This window comes from Gossypium hirsutum, chromosome D13, assembly GCF_007990345.1.
Source record: "Gossypium hirsutum isolate 1008001.06 chromosome D13, Gossypium_hirsutum_v2.1, whole genome shotgun sequence".
Taxonomy (NCBI): Eukaryota; Viridiplantae; Streptophyta; class Magnoliopsida; order Malvales; family Malvaceae; genus Gossypium; species Gossypium hirsutum.
The window spans coordinates 59100938-59121597 of NC_053449.1; the positions used below are offsets into that span (position 1 = coordinate 59100938).

Here is a 20660-nt window from a genome sequence, read left to right on the forward strand (position 1 = left end):
GCTCAAGTAAAAACTGTTAACAACTAAACTCACCCAAGTTGTTCCAAAGTCTTGCCTGACCAATCATCGAGTTTTTAATGTTGGACAACCTTGGTGCTAATAGTGTCTATAGGCCAAGTTAGTTTCAAGTTGAGCTTATGTATGGTATTACTATTAGACATAGTTGACCAAGATCAACTTGAAATATGAGCCTCAAGATTTATTAAAAACAATCCATATTAATAAATGGGTAACCAAAGCTTGTTTAGATTTGTCCTTATTATTTTTTATGTTTTAAAAAGGAAATCCGATATTTAAATAGTTTAGTAAAGAACTCGTCAATTAAAGTTTAGAATTTAAAAAGGTTAAATTATTGTTTGGGGCTTGAATTTGGTAATTATTTTCACGTTGGGGCTAGAAAAAAAATTTGGTCTAAGTTAGGCTCCAAACTTGGCAATTGCTTTCACACTAGAGCCTAAACTAGGCAAGTGTTCCTACATTGGAGCTTGAACTTTTTTGTCTAAATTAGTCCCTGAACTTGACAATTATTCCCACATTGGGGCCTGAACTTTAAGATTTTTTAGAAAATATCAAGTACTACCTTGGACAAAAAAAAACTTAAACCCCAATGTAAAAATAATTGTCATTTTCATGGCCTAACTTGGATGAAAAAAAGATCAAACCTTAATACGAGAATAATTACCTATTTTAACCCAATTTAAAAGTTAAGGGCATTAACAGTACAGAATATAAATGCATATAGTTAGAAATGGATTTGGTAATTAACGTTTGGCCCAACACTTGAGAGCTTTTAGTTGACCCAAATTAGTGGATTTGGATCCTATTACCAAACTAATGTGCCGAGTACATTTTCTAAAAAAATATTTATACCCTAGGGAACCCCACATTCATTCCCACTAGTGCATATTTATATGGAATATATCTCAATAATGGATGCCTATGGGCAATAATTTAGCTTTACTTATATACTACCTACAAGCTTCTTCTTCTTCTTTTTGCACATATAATATGTTTTCAGCTTCACGTACAACAGTTGAAAACATAAAATATATGACCACTTCTCTTTCAAAAGTCTTGTTCTCCACTAAAAACAGCCTGTTATATATGTACACATTCTCTTGTCATAAAGTGAAGAATTTTGCTTCTTTGGTCTCCATTTCACTCTTTCTTGACCATAACAGGGAATGGAATTATCAAAATTTTATACACTATACAGTCATTATTCATAAAAAGAAGTGAATTGTACGTAACTCTTCATGGTTACCCTATTAAAGAAGATTTATAAGTAACTTACATGTGTTCAACGTCTGTTAGATCGAGTGATAAGGAGTTTGATGTTTTTTAGAATTTAAAGTTTCGATTTAATTTTAAATTTAATTGAGATCAATGTGATTCAACAGCTCACATCCAAAAAAAAAAATTAGAATTGAGTGAACACAAAGAAGGATCATGTTGTCCTCTTCAAAAGAAGTTTGATTATCTCTTTAGATATTTGATGTGTGGAAGTGATGTTAATTTTATAAGTTGTTGAAAGAAAAAAGATGTTAATATGAAAAGCCAGACAGAGAAATCTTAAAAGGAGATCCGGTTGAATTTGATTAGACAACTAATTTGCCTAAAAAATTTCATCATGTGGGCTGTTTTGTATTTACATAAACCAATGAAAGTGAAATACCTAAATCCACTTTCGTGCCCCCAATTTCTCATTTTCTGTCAAAGCTGACCCCTTCTTGTAGGGTTAAGATTGGTTGATGTTTAGTTGGCTAAAATGACATTTGCTTTGTGATAATAATAATAATAATAATAATAATAATAATAATAATAGTCTAAGTTTAAAGCTAAGATTATGCTTATCTCAAGGGTTAATCCTTTTAAGATTTGTTCATATTGAACTAATAAATACTATAAGATGGCACTATCATAGCATGAGGGGGCTCCACATCAGCCTTCACCATTTCTTTGTCGGCCATATGTCACTTGACCCCCCACCACCCACACTTAAATTTCTTCCATATACGACAAATGAAGTTTTATTTTTTGACATGTAAGATGAGATGACTCCCTTCGAAATTGGGGAAAATTCTTTGCAATGTTCATATATTTGTCACCCCCTGAGTGGCCTTTGACATTTTATGCCCATTCAAAGAAGTTTGTTTCAAATTCTTCTACATACTATAAAAGTTATGGCTTTAGAAGAGTTTAGAATGTGGTCGAAAATGTTTTATACGTGCAAAATTCCAATGAATCCAAAACTCCCCTAATTTGCTACTAAAAGGGGAAACTAACATATGAACCTTTGCATTTGCTTTTGTGAAAACAATGAATTATTGAGAGTAAAAAGTAAATGTTATCATTTTTACTCAAAAAATTTATAAGTTAATTTATATACACTAAAGTAAAAAATAAATTAATTTTTTCTACTAAAAATTAGTGTAGCTTACAGAATAACTAGACGATTACATCTAATATATCACGTGTACCTAACGCAAAAGTACATGATAGGAGAACTAGCTTGTTTTTTGCTCTAACATATAGGGACTACTTTGCTATTTTTTAGTAGAGAGAGTAAAATGCAATCTAATTCCAGTATAATGTTTTCCATGGTACTTATAATAATTATTGATCATTGTGCTTTCCACAAATTGGTTATTATGTACATGAGTTGATTAACAAACATCAAAATTTGAGATTTATCAATAATTTTATTTGATGAACGATCTGTAAATATCACTTTTAAATTTTAAAAAAACTGATGACATGACTCGTTTTCACATATTGGATAGAATATCATTATATAGCTTGCTGATAGATACATGTATCATTAATTCAATCTAGTGGCAACTATGAACAACTTGGGATTTTAGAATATGTGTGTTTTCAACTCAGTTTTCTTGACTTTATAATAATGAAAAAGACCCTATGATTTCATTGCCACCAAGATATATATAATTTATGTCCTTAAACCAAACCCATATTGCGATGCCCATTCCCCCACCAATGCACCGATTAGTGTCCTATCAAATCATGGCAACAATTTTCTATATGTAACCATCTGTGTTTGTGCGTTTGTTTCGATAACAATAGTAATAAAATATGAAAAAGAGAGAGTGGGGCAAAAACTTCCAAGAAATTAGAAAAAAGAAAAAGAAAAGAAAAAGGGTAAAGCCCCCACAAAAGGTGAGAGGTGCACGCTCAAAGTAACTGGCATGGGGACATGGTGGCTCTTCTTGATGGAGTTTTAAGTACATAGGATACAAGAGAGAATTGGTGTCGTCTATATTACAAAGAGGTCAGTTTTGTCTCCCCATAATTGGGGCACCCCCTTGACCAATATCAAACCATGATATTTTAGCTACAAGGAAAAAAAAATTTTCCTGCATGAAAGCCTATGGTTTTGCAGGCAGATTTGGTACCTGAAATAATGTGCAATGGCTACTAGTCAAAATGGTTATATAAATTATTCCTTCTACATATCAAAAAGTAAATTGACTATTTTTACGAAATAATAAAATAGTTATGTATGATATGTTATGTGTATTTTATATTAACGAACATGAATCAATTTATAATAATTAACATAGATAAAACTTTTAATAGAAAGATCGGACAAAACTTTAAAACTAGTTTTTAATACAAAAATCTTCCCGATACTTATTACATTATATCTGTTATGAAATATGGGTAGCAACAAAGTACATGGTTGAGTTCCAATAAAGCTAGCTTTCAACTGAGTGACAAAGAAACCTAAAGGCTAAAACCCCAATTTTTTTTTTATGATATAGTCATACTGTAGGATATTAGTGCATCAGGCCTTATTTAATATTCCCATATATTGGAATATTATTATTATTATAATACAAAAGCATTTGGTTCCAAAAAAAAAAAAAAGATTTTATTCTTTTTTATCTTTTTTATGCTATCAACAAAACATTTCATCGTCTAGCAACAAAGTTGAGTTTGAGTTTTTAGACCCAAAAAAAAGAAGAAAAGAAATTGTCTTCCCTTTCCTATGGAATATCTAAGGAAAGAACCTAGTCCTTCTGAGAGTTCTTCATGTATCCTTTCAACACCAGATGATCGAGAACAAGAGGCTAAACCCAGTCTCCAACTAGATCTAAATCTAGCTACAAGTGATTGTGATCGTGTGTTCAATCAAGAAGAGCTTAATCTTATCGATTCCTTGAAGAACAGTACTGGTTCATCCGACAGTACTACCACACAACCAACCGACGGGGAGCAAAGAGTTTTCTCCTGCAACTATTGTCAAAGAAAATTCTACAGTTCACAAGCTCTTGGTGGGCACCAAAATGCACACAAACGAGAGAGGACTTTAGCTAAAAGAGGTCAAAGGATGGGAGCTCATATAGCAGCTTTTGGGCATCCTTATTTTCATCACCATCATCATCATAATCACTATTCTAGCTTGGCTTCTCTTCCCTTAAACGGTGCATATAATAGATCTCTGGGAATACAGGTACATTCCATGATCCATAAACCTTCTCATGTTTCTTCATCGACTGGTTTTTATGGACGTCATAGTTGGTCAAGACCTCCTATTGAACAACAACCGGCAATCGGAAAGTTATCAATGGAGAATCCCCATACAACAAATATTGTAAGTCCGGCCGGTAAGTTCAACGTAATGAGGACGATGATGGGTGGTTCTCAAGCTGATGAAGTGATTGGTAATTGTTGGCGGTCAAGTGGTACCAGTCTGAATGTTAACCAGGAAGATCAGATACATAAGGTTGACCTATCTCTCAAGCTCTAATTCAGTTTTATTTTCAATTAAGAACATATAATATATATTTTCTGATTAAGATTTTGTTTACTCTTTAATTTGATTGCAAGTAATTGTTATGTATATTTGAGTTTACACATACGGATCACTTAATTTGATATTTATAAGTACAAGAGTGAGATTACATTTTATCTTTTATTTTTAAAAAATAAATTAATTAATTTTCATACGTTAAATAAAATTTTTATTCATTTTCTCGGACATATTTCTCGAAATTGGTATCATCAAACACATCATGATGGGTTTTCAGAGAAGGGAAAATTAAATTAAATTATGTGAAAATGAGTATTGGTTATTGGTGGATGAATTGTGGATTTAGATGAAGACTTTGGATACCTAAATATATGAAATATAAAATAATGTAGCATAAGTGATGTGTGAGTGATGGAGGTAACCTAGTTTTACTGACACAGGCGGGTATGATTTGTCTGAGTGTGCACCGTACACTGTGTCACTTTCGCTAATTGATCCCTCAATCTAAGCAAGATCTGGTTTTATATTATTAAATTTAATTAAAATCCCGTAAAACCAATTGGCTTGCATCACCCTTTAACTTTTAACTTACATGTGTTTCTATTTAATTCTTTCTTGCCACAGCAGTTCTTGTCCTTTTTCAATTCTTTAATTCAGACTTATTATACAAAGTATTCAACTTTTATTGGGCTAATCTTCCTAAAACCTTGGCCCACAAGTTTTGAAGAAACTGGGCCCATTTTTAACTTGAATCCTTCCATGAAAGACCTTAGCCCATTGCTTCATTCATATCTACTCATAAACCTCTTTAAAACTACGTTTTGACCTACGTTTATGTTATAAAAGAAGGGATTGTATAAAACTGTATTTTCACATTATCCTTATCTCTTTCCAATAGAAGAATGACAAATTAGATCTTTCTTCTTAATTTTCCTATTATATGAACTTTGATAGAGAAACAAGAAAGAGATTACAATGCATGTAGTCCTTTTAACATTTGAACCATCCTTACAAAAGATGTAGTCCTTGTAGAATTGTTTGCAAGAAGAGTTTGTAGGTTCATTCTTACAAAATTTATGGCTCTTGACATTTGCTAGATGGGTTTGTAGCTCTCAAAATATTACCAATTTTATCTTTTTTATATATCATACAATTAAACCAAACAATTCAACCATATTATGTATATATAATTTTGTGTTAATCTCATATTAAACTATATATTCTCTCTGTCGTGAATTCCCAACATGTTAGTTAATGTCTATCTATATTATACTTAAAATCTCTAAATGAAATAGTATTATAAGTCAATCAGACACTAATTTAATTGAAAAATGATCTTAAAAGTAAAAGTTATTATAAAAATAATAATTATTTGTCAAAATAACATGAATCCCAAATTATTTACTACAACATTATCTTTTTAACAAATTTTTATATTTTTGGGGATAATAGCATATTTGCCCCTTATACTTTAGCAAAATTTTCAATGTGGTACCTAAAGTTTCTAAATGTCTAATATGCCCTTGTACTTTACTTCCTCTTCCAAAAAGGTATTTGGGTCTAATGGCGTTAAAGTGTGGTGTGGTAGTACACATGGACCACTAAAATATTAACATGTGGCAATTTTTTGCAGGAAAAATGTCAACCAATTCAAACTTAAGGGCGTGATAATAATTTTACCATTTTCTTTTTGAAGACAAAAAAATACTGACATTTTTTGGAAAATGACACGTGGCTTAATCTTCCATGATATCCACTAAACTAACTAATAAATTAACTAAGGCAAGTGCATCTATCGATTAATAGTATAGCTATGGTGAGCACATATATCGTTCCTTCGAGAACTACAAATTATTAGTAATTATCACATTTCTATTGTTTAACCTAATAATTCAATGGCTTAATTAATATTGGATTAAACTATCTAAATTAACTTGAAAATCTTGATGGAAAATCACTTGAAAATTGACTTCAATGGTGTTCTTTAAGTATTTTCGTGCTATCCTTTGACAACTGCTTTCCTCCTCTTTTATGTTCTTATTTATACCTTCTTAAAGTGCCAAAAAAACCTAGAAATTGTCACTTCCAGCTGTTAGCGCACATGGTTCCTGAAATCCACACGCCTGTGTGGGTCACATGGTCGTGTGGTTTGCTTGTGTGAAACTTTGCTGCATCTGTTCAACTTCTGAACTACTTCAATATTCTAATTTCCACCTGTTTTTCATTCCTATTGCTCTCAAGTGTTCTATTAAGCATCAAAACATGAATATAAAGGATTAGGAGTATATAATTCACAATTAATGTGACATAATCACCCAAAAATGCACTAAGAATGAGGCTAAAATATGTTACTTTTGACACTTATCAAATATCCCCACACTTAAGCATTTGCTTGTCCTCAAGTAAAGTTTTCAACTCACATTCAAATTAACTTTCCTTCACATATTATTTACACTAATCATGTCTTAAGATAATTAATAAATTAACATGCATTAAAGATTTAAACTAAAATGACAATAAAGAACATAAGCAATCCAAGCAAAAATTTTAATGCATAAAACATAGGAGTCTCCCCTACCTTAATAATTAGTTGAAATATAAACTCAACAAGGTTTAACATCCTCACTAAAATTCACTCAAAGCACTCAAAGTGTTTAAAGGTTAATTAATATGCACTCAATAGTCAAACGAGGAAAGTTATTACCATAAACTTACTTAATAATCAAATCTCCACCACTACAAATATGAGATTAAACAGAGATCAAAAGGTCTTTACAAGGGTTGTAATGGGGTTTAGATTAAGGGTATGTAAGGGTATACAAGATGATTACAGTCGAGAGTAGAATTGACGAGTTATCAAACCAAAATAATAATATGCTGAATTGCAAACAATTGAAGTGATCCTTTATACAAGATATAGTAGTGACGATTTAAGCTCAACAAACAAGACAATGGAGCTATAACATAAAGAGTGATCTCAAAATTGAACAAGACAGCCCAGAGTTTTTTTTTAAAGAAAAATTCAATAATATTAATGATCGAACATGGTTAGGCAACTTATCAAAATCTAATCTTGACTAAAGGAAATCAATAAAAAGGTAATTCAAAGGTTAATGAGGTTTTAAGGGTTAAAATGAATAGGTGATATATTAACAAAAAGGGATTAGGCTCAAAGGAGTTACTAGTGGGCAATAAAACGAGTATGATATTTAAAGGCTAAGTGGGTCAAATCCTAAATGTCTCTATCATCTCAATATATCAAATCATTAATGTGGTATTGACATGCATAACAAAAGCAAGTTCTAAGATAACAAACCTAGTTAACACACTCTAAACCAAAAAAATTAACATAAGCATAAAAGGATGGATGCTCTAAAGGCTTAAAAGCTTTACAAAATATGGTTTTGATGTCAAAACTCGTAAAGTTATAATTCAAGACAAGTATTAAGTTCAAAGAGAAAACCTAAAATAATCATCATGCTTGACTCTCTCATGCATTAAAGTATAAATAAAAAAAAAACATAAAAATCTACAAATTATTACAAAGTAGAATTAATAAAAACTCTAAATTTAGAAAATATAACTTTCATGCAAAAATTAAGAAATTTACTTAAAAACATGCAAAAATTCAAGGACTAAGTCGAATGGAAGTATAAAATTCCCCCCACACTTAAGATGTATATTGCCCTAAATATATGAACAAAGATAATCACAATAAACAAAATAAAATAATACAATGAGGAAAGAACTGAAACTGCCCTGAATTGGGATGAATGGATGGAGAGTGTGAAATCTTGAAGCATCAGAGATCCGAAGTTAAGTAAAGTTATCCTTGCAACAATCAAAAGAAAGCAAAATAAAATAAAAAGGTAAAAGGAAAATGAAATAAAAACAAAAACAAAAAAGATCTAGTGAAGGAAAGAAATGGTCAGTAGTATCTACATGGCCGTGTCGTTGGCTTGTATGAATCACATGGCCGTGTCTTTAGCTCGTGTCCCTTTTTCTAAGATAAAATTATGTTCTAGTATTCACACGATCGTGTCTTCAACCCGTGTGGTTCACATGGTCATGTCTTCAGCCTGTGTGCCTTTCAAGAACCGTGTGGTTCAAAGTAATATCACCTCCCATTATTCACACGGTTCAGCCCATGTGGTTTAAGTAACCTCGTTTTTTTAAACAAATAACTAAAATGAAAAAAAAATCAACATAAAATTTAAATATGCAACACATGCAATGAATAAAATAAAATACAAAAAGATAAACGCTCGGGCTGCCTTCTAAGAAGCACTTGTTTAAAGTCTAAAAGCTCGACTTCCCTATGGAAAACATGATCAATTGAGATCTTGGAGTTGGAACTCCTCTTTCCCATTATCAATATCACTACCAAGATAGAGTTTGAGACGATGACTATTTACCTTAAATGTGTCATATTCAGGATGTGTTACCTTAACTTGTCCAGATGGAAGCTGTCGAAACTATTTTTAAATTTTAAAAAAAATGGGGATCGACTTTAAAAAAATAAAATGGGAGTCGCCACCGACCTTTATTGAAGGTGTGATCGGATCACCTTGAAAATGATTTTAGGTCTACGAATTTTGAGAAAATAGGTTCGGGAGTCGGTTATGTACGGGGAAGGGTTAGCACCCTCGTAACGCCCAAAATTTGTACCGAATTGATTGTTTAATGTCTTAGTGTCGAGAATTTGGAAAGATTTTAAAATACAATCATTGGAAAAGAAAATTTGAATAAAATAAATTGGATGATGAGACTCACTTATTTCAAAGAAATAAATTGACACACTCAGTAAGTTAGAGTGCAACATTTTAAATCCTCGAAATTAATTTTATCTTTTGACTTTTAAAATCTATGCATTTGAGAAGGATATCCGATTATTTGGGTCAAATAAAAAAATCAAAACCCAGTAAGTTAGGGTTCGATTTCACAAAATTCCTAAATATCGAATATTGCCTTTATTTTCATTTGTTAGAAATCCTCGTCTCGAGAAAACAACATGTCATATCCAATGCGTTAGGACACAACATATTGAATTCTCGAGAATGAGCTTTTTATTTGTGTGCAACATTTATTAGATCCCGAGGAAGATTGAAATCCAGTGAGTTAGGACACAATCTTTCCGAGGATCACAAATTCCGAGTGTCGCATTGTTTTGAAGGCTTTTTGAATAAAAGTGTTTTTGATATTTAAATAATAAAGTAACCTTTTTAAGCAGATATAATGCAATAAAACGTTAATATACAACGCGAATCGATTATTCGTAAATTTAAATATACACCAATGAATACAAACAATCAATAGATAAATACAAATAAACAAAGTAACAATAGCCTCAATTATGCCAATGTCAACATCAACATTCAAAATAAAGACTATATAAAAAAATCAATCAAAATACATTAAATCATATACATATATTAATTCAAATAAAAAATACATGTGGAAGGAAAATTTTAATAATAATATAAATGATAATATATACATAATAATACACAAAAGTTGAAATAAGCAAAATATATTAAAGTAGATTTTTTGTTTTTTTCTTTTTAAAAAAAAAATATGTACGTATAAATAAATAAAATGATATAATATAAAATCAATAATATGTTATATACATGTATATAATCAAAATGGTTTAATATAAATTGTATATATGTATAAAATAATATCGTATATAAATGTTAACACCTAGAATAATGTTATATAACAATGTATATACATAAAAAATATGTAGATAAATATATAAACTAATATAAATAATAATACTAATAATAATGATGATAACCAGGATAATAAAATAATTTAATAATAAAAAAAGGCAAAAAGGGGACTAAATCGAAAGTAAAACCAAATTTAAAGGAAAAAAAAGCAATTCGAAATGTCCAAAGGTTGTATTAAAACACGCGCGTAATATTAGGGACCAAAAAAGGAAATAATCCCTTGCCCAAAACGCAGCGCTTTAATGTGGATTAAAATGAAACAAAAATAAAATGAGAGATTAAATTTAAAAAGAGATAAAAGGATTGGATTGAAGTGCGCTTGACAAATGGAGGGACTGTGCGAGTAAATAGACCGTCAAACAAAATGCGCGGATCCTTCCCTCGGGTCGGGTCACCGAGCGGATGCTTGCGTCACACGACGCCGTTTTGAAATCATCAGATTGGTATCAAACGGTGACGTTTCTTTCACTGCTTTTAGACCAAACCCTAAAGCATTAGCCCCCATTTAATTCTTAAAAAAACCTAAAGAGAAACAACCGATCTCTGCGCCGTTCTGTCGACTCGCCGTTCAGAAGCCCTCGAACCTCGCTTCAACTCCGATGACTACGGAGAAAGCAAGAACTCGGCTACCAGGTATGTTTACAGTGCCTAAATTTCTTTCTTTTATTCCTTTTCTACTCAAATAAAGAACCAAATACTCATAGGAACAAAGAACTGAAAGAAAAGAAAGGAAAAGAAAACCAAATGCAAAGGAAACTTTCGATCACCTTTCGAACTTTTTTCTTTCGATTTTTCTGAATATCTTTTTTTGTATACAATATGTGTGTGTTTTTTTGTATCCACCCCCCACTTACAAAGGCCTTTATTGCCTTTTGTCTTATAGGCCGAAAATCTAAAACAAAAATAAAATAAAAAAGAATACAATTTTCTCCTTTTCTTTGCTGCGTTTTTCGTTTGCGTTTGCTGCAAGTACGGCCGTACGATGTCAGGGACGTGGCGCGGAGGCGCAGCACGCGCGGGGATCTGACTCTGTTGCGTTGTTCGTCTTTCGTTTGTTGTAGAAATGGCCATACGATGACGTGGCACGGCGCAGCGCATGGAGGTGTGGGGAGAAGGAGGCGCACGTGCGAGGGAAGGCGGCGGCTGAAGATCTCAGAAACCCTAGGGTTTCTGTTTGTGATTCTTTTTGTTTTGGGCTTCAATGTAATTGGGCCGAGGTATTTGGGCCATTGTAATTGGGTTTGTATAACTGAACATTTGGACTTTAATTATATATATTTTTTATTTGGGTTTTAATATCTGTATCGGGCCGGGCAAATTTGGGCCACTACAGAAACACGTATTTTACAAAAAATGGTCCCGACCATCTTGACTTAAGCTTTCCATGGAACATTTGTAGTCCTGAATTGTATAGCAGCACTCTATCTCTAGCTATGAATTGCTTTGTCTTCTTTAAATAAGCATCATGGTGTCGCTTTGTTTCTTCCTTGTACATTCTTGAGTTTTCATAAGCATTTGCTCGCCATTCATCTAGTTGCAACATTCTCTTTTCACCTGTCTTTTGAAATCTTTCACCTTGAACAAGACACAGTTTTGACGTGTCTTTGTGAGCAATTTCCTGTAAAAAAATGTTGAACTGCATGATCAATAGAATCAATAGAATAACAAGTATCACCTTGCTCACTAGAAGCTCGCATAACATCATGTGTTTGAAGAGTAACCTCTTCATCACCTACCCTTAGCACAAGTTTATCATTACCAATATCAATAACAGCTCCAGCAGTGACTAAAAAAGGTTGGCCTAAAATCAAAGGTACCTCAACATCCTCATCCATGTATCACAAAGTCAACAGGGAATATAAATTTATATACTTTAACAAGCATATCCTAAATAATGCCCCTATGATACTTAATTGATTTGTTAGCTAGTTGAATACTCATCCTAGTAAGTTTTGGTTCCCCTAGATAAAGTACGTAGACCATATTGGATATTTAAAAACTTTAGGTACCAAATTAAAAATTTTGCTAAAGTACATATTGGGGCACATTTGAGATTTTGAGGTGACAAAGAATCTTTATTTTGTCAAACTCGTGACATATTAGGATCACAAATAGCCACCAATAATGGCCATTTGGAGCTAAAAATTATCTCGAGATTCTCAAATTGCCATGAATAATGACAATTTAGTGTTAAGTTTATTAAAATTGTTATTTTATATTAATTTGGTAAACAATTCTAAACTAAATAATTTGTTTTTAAAATATTTACAAAAATAAATTATATTATTATAAAAGTTTTTTATATATAAAATCAATAAAAATTTATACAATAAAATTTAAATCTAAAATATTATAAGTTTTAAACTGTCAAATAAACTAATAATTGATAGAGGTTATGGCAGGGAGTGGCAGTGCTTTGAGTTGGGGGCTAAAGTAGTAAGTGTGAATGACCCCATCATTCAAACAACAAGAAGAAGAAGCATGCATGCTTGTGAGTCAGACAGTAGCAGAACACCGAAAAATAGATAAATTGGAAAGGACCTAAATTTGCGTTTCATTTCCTAGGCAAACATTGCTTGATTTCCCACCCTACTCCCTCTGCTATGCTAAACCCTAAACCTAATAATAATAATTGGTCCTACAATTATTTGTTTGTGTTTGTCTCCATCCCAGTTGCATGCACCCCAAATCATTACTATTACTCCTTACTTAACATCTTTTCTCACTCTGTCCTCCACTGCACATTCACGATTTTGTCACTATTTAATCACGTTCTCCCAACAATTTCCTGGAAAACAGCTGTTTTTTTTTAACTTAAATATAATGATTTTCGATATTATTTTTCATCGATAATTTTTTAAAGATATTTCAATATTTATGAATGGAGAGTTTAGCGAAGATGTTAAAATTGTCAAATTTATCATGTCTAGTTTGAATCAAAATAATTATTATAAAATGATTATTATAACATTTTGACATTTATGAGTATTAAGTTTTTTTTTTTGAAATATTTAAAATATAAAGAATAATAATATAACGATAAAGAATAACATTTAAATTGATTTCGATACTTGTAAGTGTCGAGTTCTATTTAAAAACTCTGTTAAAAACTTAATTTTAAAACCTAGACATTAAAACTTTCTACTTTAGCCAACCAACATGCCTAAGTGTCTCGGAATTATAATTTCCAAGCGTATCATAGTGATTGCTTGCTTATTAAGATTTGAACGAGGACACGATGTCTAGGATGCAACAATATTAGAGTACTCTTGTTGTTCAATTCCGCAACAATATGGGTTTAAACTTGTTTGCCAACAAAATAATTCTTTAATTAATGAAAGCCGGTTTCTATCACACTAGCTGAATTAAGAAAGTTATGTTTATATCGTCATTTATATCTACTTTGATTTAAAGATGGTGACCTGAGACCCATATATTTCATCTCTCATATGACAAAACAACAATAATACTAGAGGATGTAGCAATGATATATTTTTGTGGAGGTTTAATGCACCATCATATGATCAATGATATATTTTGTTTTCTGTTGTATTACTTAAACTAGATAATTTTATGTATTAACGTTACGGATTCAATTGAATTTAATTCCTACAATTCATTTTCCTTTTATTTGGTTTCTGTTTTAGTACCTATGTGACAAAATTTGAAAAATAGTGAGGTACATAGTGGATTTATTATAACATGTATATCACACATACAACTTAAGAATAGGTGCGCAGCAACGATTGTTGATTGATTCAAGCGGCTAATATAATCATCTATGTATGTCTCATGCCTTGTCAATATCACCACAATTAAAAAGAGCTAGAGTGTAGTTTCGTAAAAACCTTATAAGGTTGATTCCAATAATTATATGAACTCACCAAATACAATAACACTCCCTTCTAAACTACTTTAATCAATTTTATTACCTGTTAGGGTGTAAAAGGAGATTTGAAAAAACAGCAAGAAATTTCATGTAGGGTTGTATGAATGGTGTTAGTAAAATGGGGAGAGATTTGTCAACTAGTGGCAAGGCTTTTACAATGAAGATTGGTTTCCAATCAATCTGTAAAGTTGAGGCCTTTTGGGTAAAGGTCCTACAAAATAAGTATATTGTTTTGGAGGCATGCCCATCAAATATCGATAAGACAAGCTACTCATTTATATGGAGATCTTTAATGAATGTATGGGATAGGTTGAAGGAGTGCATTGGGTGATGAAGTGACAAATAAATTTTTTATTGATACTTTAGATTTTTGAGATTGGCTTGTTTAAAACCCTTGTCACCAACTATTTGGATAGATGGATAGGGTGCTTGTGGAGATAGTGAGAAATTGGAAATGGAGTAATCTCGCTAGTGTTCTTGACCAGGTCTCTGAAACCCTACCTTCGAATGCTTCCGATGGACCGGACTAATGTATAAAGAGATGGTTGGCAATAGGGGCATTTGATGCATACAATTTTGTTACTCCTGATATTAATTGGCAAAGAGTGTATATGTGGGGATACAAAGGAAACTGTGATGCATGTGTTGCAAGACTACTATATATATGGCTAAATTAACTAGGCTGAAGGTGGTGCCGCCTCAAGCCTAACGCAGTCTTTTTTTATTCTACTCCTTTTGCAAAATTAGAGAGAGTGTGTTGTGATTGGGTTTAGCTTAAAATAGCTCCAATTTCTACCAAAAACAATATATCACCCTCCTGTTGATTCAATTATTAGCCCAAACATTAAATGATAAATTTAATTTAATTATTAACTTGAAGGATTAAATGAAAATTTGAATTAACAAAGAAAATATTTTTAAAAATAAAGATTAAAATAATTGTAATAAAAAGAAAAAATTATTTTATGGATCTTTCTCACCACATCATCTATAGTTCTTTTTTCACGACATTTCAATAATTTTCTTTTCATGTCATTGACATATAATTTTGGTACTTTTTTTCCCTAAATTCCAAACTTTCAACCCTAAACCCCAAACTCGAATCTCAACCTAAATTTGAACCCTAAACCTCACACCCCGAACTCAAACCTTGAATCTCAAACCCAAATCCTAAATCACGAACCCCAAGTTTAAAGTTTTAGGATTAAGATTTAGGGTTTTGAATTTAGAGTTTGGGTTCAATGTTCGAGTTTAGAGTTCTAGATTCGAAGTTCAGAGTAAAAAAATTACCAAAATTGTATCAATCATATAAAAAAAGTTACTGAAATATTATTAAATAATTAGAAATAGACTATAAATAATGCGATGGAAGGTATTCATAAAATAATTTCTCATAAACATATAAAATACAACCTTGGTGCTTGCAAAATATCTAAAAAAAACCTTGAATCCCACACGTTTTAGAAGTTGCAAACCTGTCGCCAATATCATATGAAGGAGACAAAAGGAGGCGTGTTGAAAAGATGACGATGTTAACTTCAATACTCCATTCCTGAGTTCTATGGTTTTCTTTTTGAATTTTGAATTTTCTTTTTCAACTGCACCTCGGAAAATTAAAATATTATATAATATAAAATTTTCAAAAATTTATACTATAAAAATCTATGTAAAATATGACTTAAATAATGTCGAATTAAATAAATACGATGTTAGAGTTACACTGAATCAATTGGTTGAATTGGAAAATAAATAGTCAGACAAGTAATATATATTTGAATCTAAAAAATATCGATGTCAGTTAACAGAAATTAAAAATCAAGACAAAAACACACGGTTGAACCAAGATTTTTAATTTATTTAATTATTGTTGATTTGGTGGATCAATAAGATAAATAAAAAAATCAACAATTTAATTGATTTGACCATTGATCATTGACTCGATTTTTAATATGTTTTTTGACATAGGATGGGGATTGAGTGACAATATTTAAACTCCGTGTATGATTTCAGTTTTATAAGTTAACAATTTTCCTCTTAAAAATTTATCACACTAACTTATCTCATATATTATATCAAAGATCTTAAACCTTTAAAAAAACACAAAAATAAAATACATACGAGTCTTAACTATAATTTTAACCTCGAAATTTATAATTTAATCTTTCTACTTTAATTTATACAATTTAATTACTTTATATATTGTATAATATAAGTAATAAATTTAAATTGATAATATTATTAATTATTGTCATGGTATAATTTATTTTTTTATTATTAGCTAATCACACAACAAAAATCACGTAAAAATACAATAATATTTTTTACCAAGAATAAATTTATACTATCCGGTTCAAACCCGGTTCAACAATCCCATTAACATTTTTTAACACATACATACAGACACGGCACGGCTTTTGTAAAGCAGAATTAAAAAAAAAAAGTAAAAAGCGGCAGTTGGAGTAATTACGGGAAACTGTCGGGGCCCCATCTGTTACTTTCCTTGAATTTTAAGCTAATGAAAATTTTATACATATATATATATATATAAACTTAAAGCTTTTAATTAATTAATTAATTAATTTTAAAAAAATCGCCGAGGAGAATACTTAAGATGACGGTGCGCTCGCCTTTCGGCTCTCTCTCGGTACATCCAAAGTTAAAGATTCTTCCTTTCTATTAAAGTATATATATTTTCCTTCTTTTCTAACCGGAAAAAGGAAGAATATTTTTATCAGATTTCCCAGTTTACCCTTATTATTTCTCTTAATTCTCTCTTACACCCATCCTCCGGAAGCTTACCCCTCGTTTCTTTTTTGTATAGCGCGATCTGGGTAATTTCAAAAGAAGGGGGAAAAATGCTTTGTAGAATGGTGTTGATGCCCCGAAAAAAGAAAGTCGGGTCTGTTCCGGTTTACTTGAATGTATATGATTTGACTCCGATTAATGGATACGCTTATTGGTTTGGCCTTGGGATCTATCATTCTGGTGTTCAAGGTAAAGCTTCTTTTTTTCTTCTTTAAATTTGGTAAAGTTTCCTCTCTTTCTTTTTGGTGTTGCTAAAAAGTTAACGGGAAAAAAAAAGAGAAAGGAAGAATGGGTTGTCGTTAGATTTTCCTTTTAATTACTGGTATAACGGGATTTTAATGGCCTGTCTGTTTGGTTGATGAGAAAATTGTTTGACTTGCTGCTTTTGTAATTCTGTAATCAGTGAATTAAGGGAGAATTTTGAAAAATTTATATATAAAAGGAAGCTGTTGTTGAATGTGTTACTGTTTAGTAATACTAAGTTACTAACTAAGCTGACTGTTGGCTGCTAAATAGAATTCAAGTCCCTTGAAAAGATGAACTTCGATGGATATTATAGCATTTACATGGCATCCATGAAGTTGGTAAAAATTTATTTTTCGTAGATGTAGGGTTTTGACTATGGTTGGTTCTTGCTATATACAGTTCATGGGGTTGAATATGGTTTTGGAGCGCATGAGCATTCAACGACTGGAATTTTGAAGTGGAACCAAAGCAATGTCCTGGTTTCACATTTAGGAAATCTATTTTGATTGGAAGGACAGATTTAGGTCCGAAAGATGTCCGCGCGTTCATGGAGAAACTTGCTAAAGAGTACTCGGGGAATTCGTACCATCTCATTACCAAGAACTGCAACCATTTCTGCAATGATGTGTGTATTCAGTTGGTAGGGAAGCCGATTCCGCGTTGGGTTAATCGTCTTGCTAGATTGGGTAAGAAAACAAATCGACCATCTCTTGCTTGTGGCATTATATTACTTCCGTTTAAAATCTTAGTTCATAGGTGATAGATTGGTTTTTATGAAGATTGATGTATGCAATAGAAGAGAAAGTGATACAGCATTTCGGGTTTGCTTTCTTCTGCATTTTATCCTAATTACGTTAGTTTCATGCATTTAGGAAATGACTAAAACCGTTCATCATAAGACGTAAAGTAACTGTTTGCTTATCCACTGAGAAACTCCTATAGTAGGAGCTTTGTCGAGTGATGCTCTCGGCCTGTTGCATGAACACCACACTCTAAACCACGCCTACATGCTTAAACTTCTTCAATCTTTTGCAGTTTTCAGAATGTATACTCTGGTTTATTGTACTACTATTCCGATTTTTTGTTCAAATCTCTTGATACCAAAATATTTGTTGAATACAAAATAACAACACGTATATTAGCTGGCCATGTTTATGCTGGATATGTAATCTCGGTGAGAACTCACTTAGGGTAACTTGGATGCCAACCCCCTTGGTTCATCTTCAGTATCATTCTTTCAGTGAGAAACAAGTATTGGTGTAATTCATTAACACTAATTTTGATTGCTCTATATAAACTATTGATGATGTTGGCTGTGGCGAATGCTATAGGTTTCCTTTGCAACTGTGTTCTCCCAGCAGGGTTGAACGAGACGAAGGTTCGCCAAGTTAGATCTGAATGTATTGGTCAAGAGGTAGAGAAGAAGAAGTTGAGAAGCCATTCGAATAGATATATACCTTCTTCCACTACCCCTCTACCCCCTTCATTGACTTGTCCTCCTGACTCTACAACAACAACAACCGGTAGACAAAAACGACGTCTTCGATCATCATCACAATCATCTTTGATTCACACATCTTCGACCTCGAGTTTGAGCTTGAAGGTTTAAAAAAGTCCGACCGTTGGTAGTTTTAAGGGTTCACAAATGCAGATAGGTCTTACTGCCCCTCTCCCCCCATGTTTTGAGCTGCTGTTGTTTGATGGGCTATCTGTGGATGGGAAATATCTATTTTGTTCGTTCTCATCGTGGTCTGTGCTGGTTGCCAAATGATGTAAGTGTCAAAAGCGTGTTGTGTTAGAGAAGTGTTGGATGTTTGGTAATGGAGAGGCAGAAACTATTAAAAGTGTAACGAATATGGCCCATTAAATAGTGTTTCGGCTAACGTTCTAAATGTGAATGAATGATTATGGTCTGACCTTGTACTACTTGGTGCGGTGGGGACCTTTGGTCACTGTTAGCTTGATTCCACAATGGTCCCACTTGTTTGAACTCCAAATCAAATTACTTTTTTATATATACAATATTTCATGAGGAAGTTAATTTTTTTTAGGTGTGGAAATTAAATTGAAATTTTTATTATGTTAAAAATATAATTTTATTATTTTATTAATTTATATCTTTATAATTTCTAAATGATTAGATTAAATTTTTATTATTTTTAAGGGTCAAAATGTAATTTTATTTTTATTAATTTAAAATTTTTAAATCTTTAAAGGACCTAACTAAAAAAATTTATTTTAGGGGTACTGGGGCCCCTACTAGCTACGCCCCTGCAATATTTATGTATACTTATAAATATGTTAAAATTCACATTCTACTAATTGTTGCAATAATAATGATATCAATTGAGTTAAAAGTTCAATTAGCAGCTTTGATTTTTTAAAAATCACTTTGGGTGTGATAGTATTAAAAATGTTAAGGCATAATGATTTATTTGGTCTTCCAATTTTATAAAAATATTATTTTTAGCTTTTGAATTTGTATTGTTTGACAAGTTATCCCAAAAATAGATGGAAAATATAATATCTGTTAACTTTATTGAGGTGATAATTCACTCATATGTCGCGTTAATAATTAATTAATTTTAAAATAATTAAAACTATTTTTTTATAATTTTAAATTTTTTAAAAAATAATTTTATAATTGTTGTGAAAAATTGAAAATTTAAAAAAATTAATTAACTTCTGGCATGGCATAAATATTTTTAGGTAATTTGACAAACAACACAAATAAATTAAATAAAGAGCTAAAATGATTTTTTTTATAAAGTTGAAGGGTTAAATAAGTTATTATGCTAAAATTTAAATTTATGAATCTAGTACCAAAAAGTTTAAAATAAGAATTTTTAAAAAATAAAGTGAATAATGCACATTCTTTAATTAAAAGATTTGATTTTTAATATTATCTAAATCTTTAATGTTCCAATATATATATATAAAAAAAGTAGGATATTTATAAATATCCAAATCTTTACATTGTCCCATCTTTGAACCAACAAAGATCAGCCCCTGAAGTAGGTCCAATGTAGAAAGCCCATTCTTCACCAAGTTGTTTCCTCAAATCTTCTTCTTTTTATTTTTAAAATTCTATTAATTATAAAATATATAAATTATAGGTTAGAATTTCTAATATTAAATAAAAAAAGGAATGGTTGGGATTTCACCGTAAGTTTCAAGGATTTACGGACTGATAACGTAAATCAACCCTATC

General features: G+C 31.3%; 2 protein-coding genes and 1 long non-coding RNA gene across 3 annotated transcripts; all 3 read left to right on the forward strand.

The window, feature by feature from the left end:
• The first annotated feature begins 3878 nt into the window (after positions 1-3878).
• On the forward strand, positions 3879-4932 carry LOC107888397 (zinc finger protein 3). Its single transcript, XM_016812498.2, has one exon. It carries the CDS (start codon positions 4010-4012, stop codon positions 4769-4771), a length of 762 nt encoding a protein of 253 aa, XP_016667987.2. The 5' UTR covers positions 3879-4009; the 3' UTR covers positions 4772-4932.
• Positions 4933-10781: 5849 nt separating this feature from the next.
• LOC107890168 (uncharacterized) lies at positions 10782-11805 on the forward strand. The gene is made up of 2 exons (XR_001681869.2): positions 10782-11142; positions 11571-11805. It is a non-coding gene; the product is annotated as an uncharacterized lncRNA (long non-coding RNA).
• Positions 11806-17020: 5215 nt separating this feature from the next.
• LOC107888399 (deSI-like protein At4g17486) lies at positions 17021-19494 on the forward strand. The gene is given in 4 exon segments (XM_041109321.1): positions 17021-17392; positions 17849-17896; positions 17899-18135; positions 18781-19494. Coding segments are annotated over 4 exon segments (702 nt in total). The 5' UTR covers positions 17021-17253; the 3' UTR covers positions 19059-19494.
• Positions 19495-20660: the final 1166 nt, after the last annotated feature.

Bases quoted from the DNA above. Each gene is read 5' to 3' on its own strand.
- LOC107888397 (XM_016812498.2), top strand. From the start codon at position 4,010: ATGGAATATCTAAGGAAAGAACCTAGTCCTTCTGAGAGTTCTTCATGT.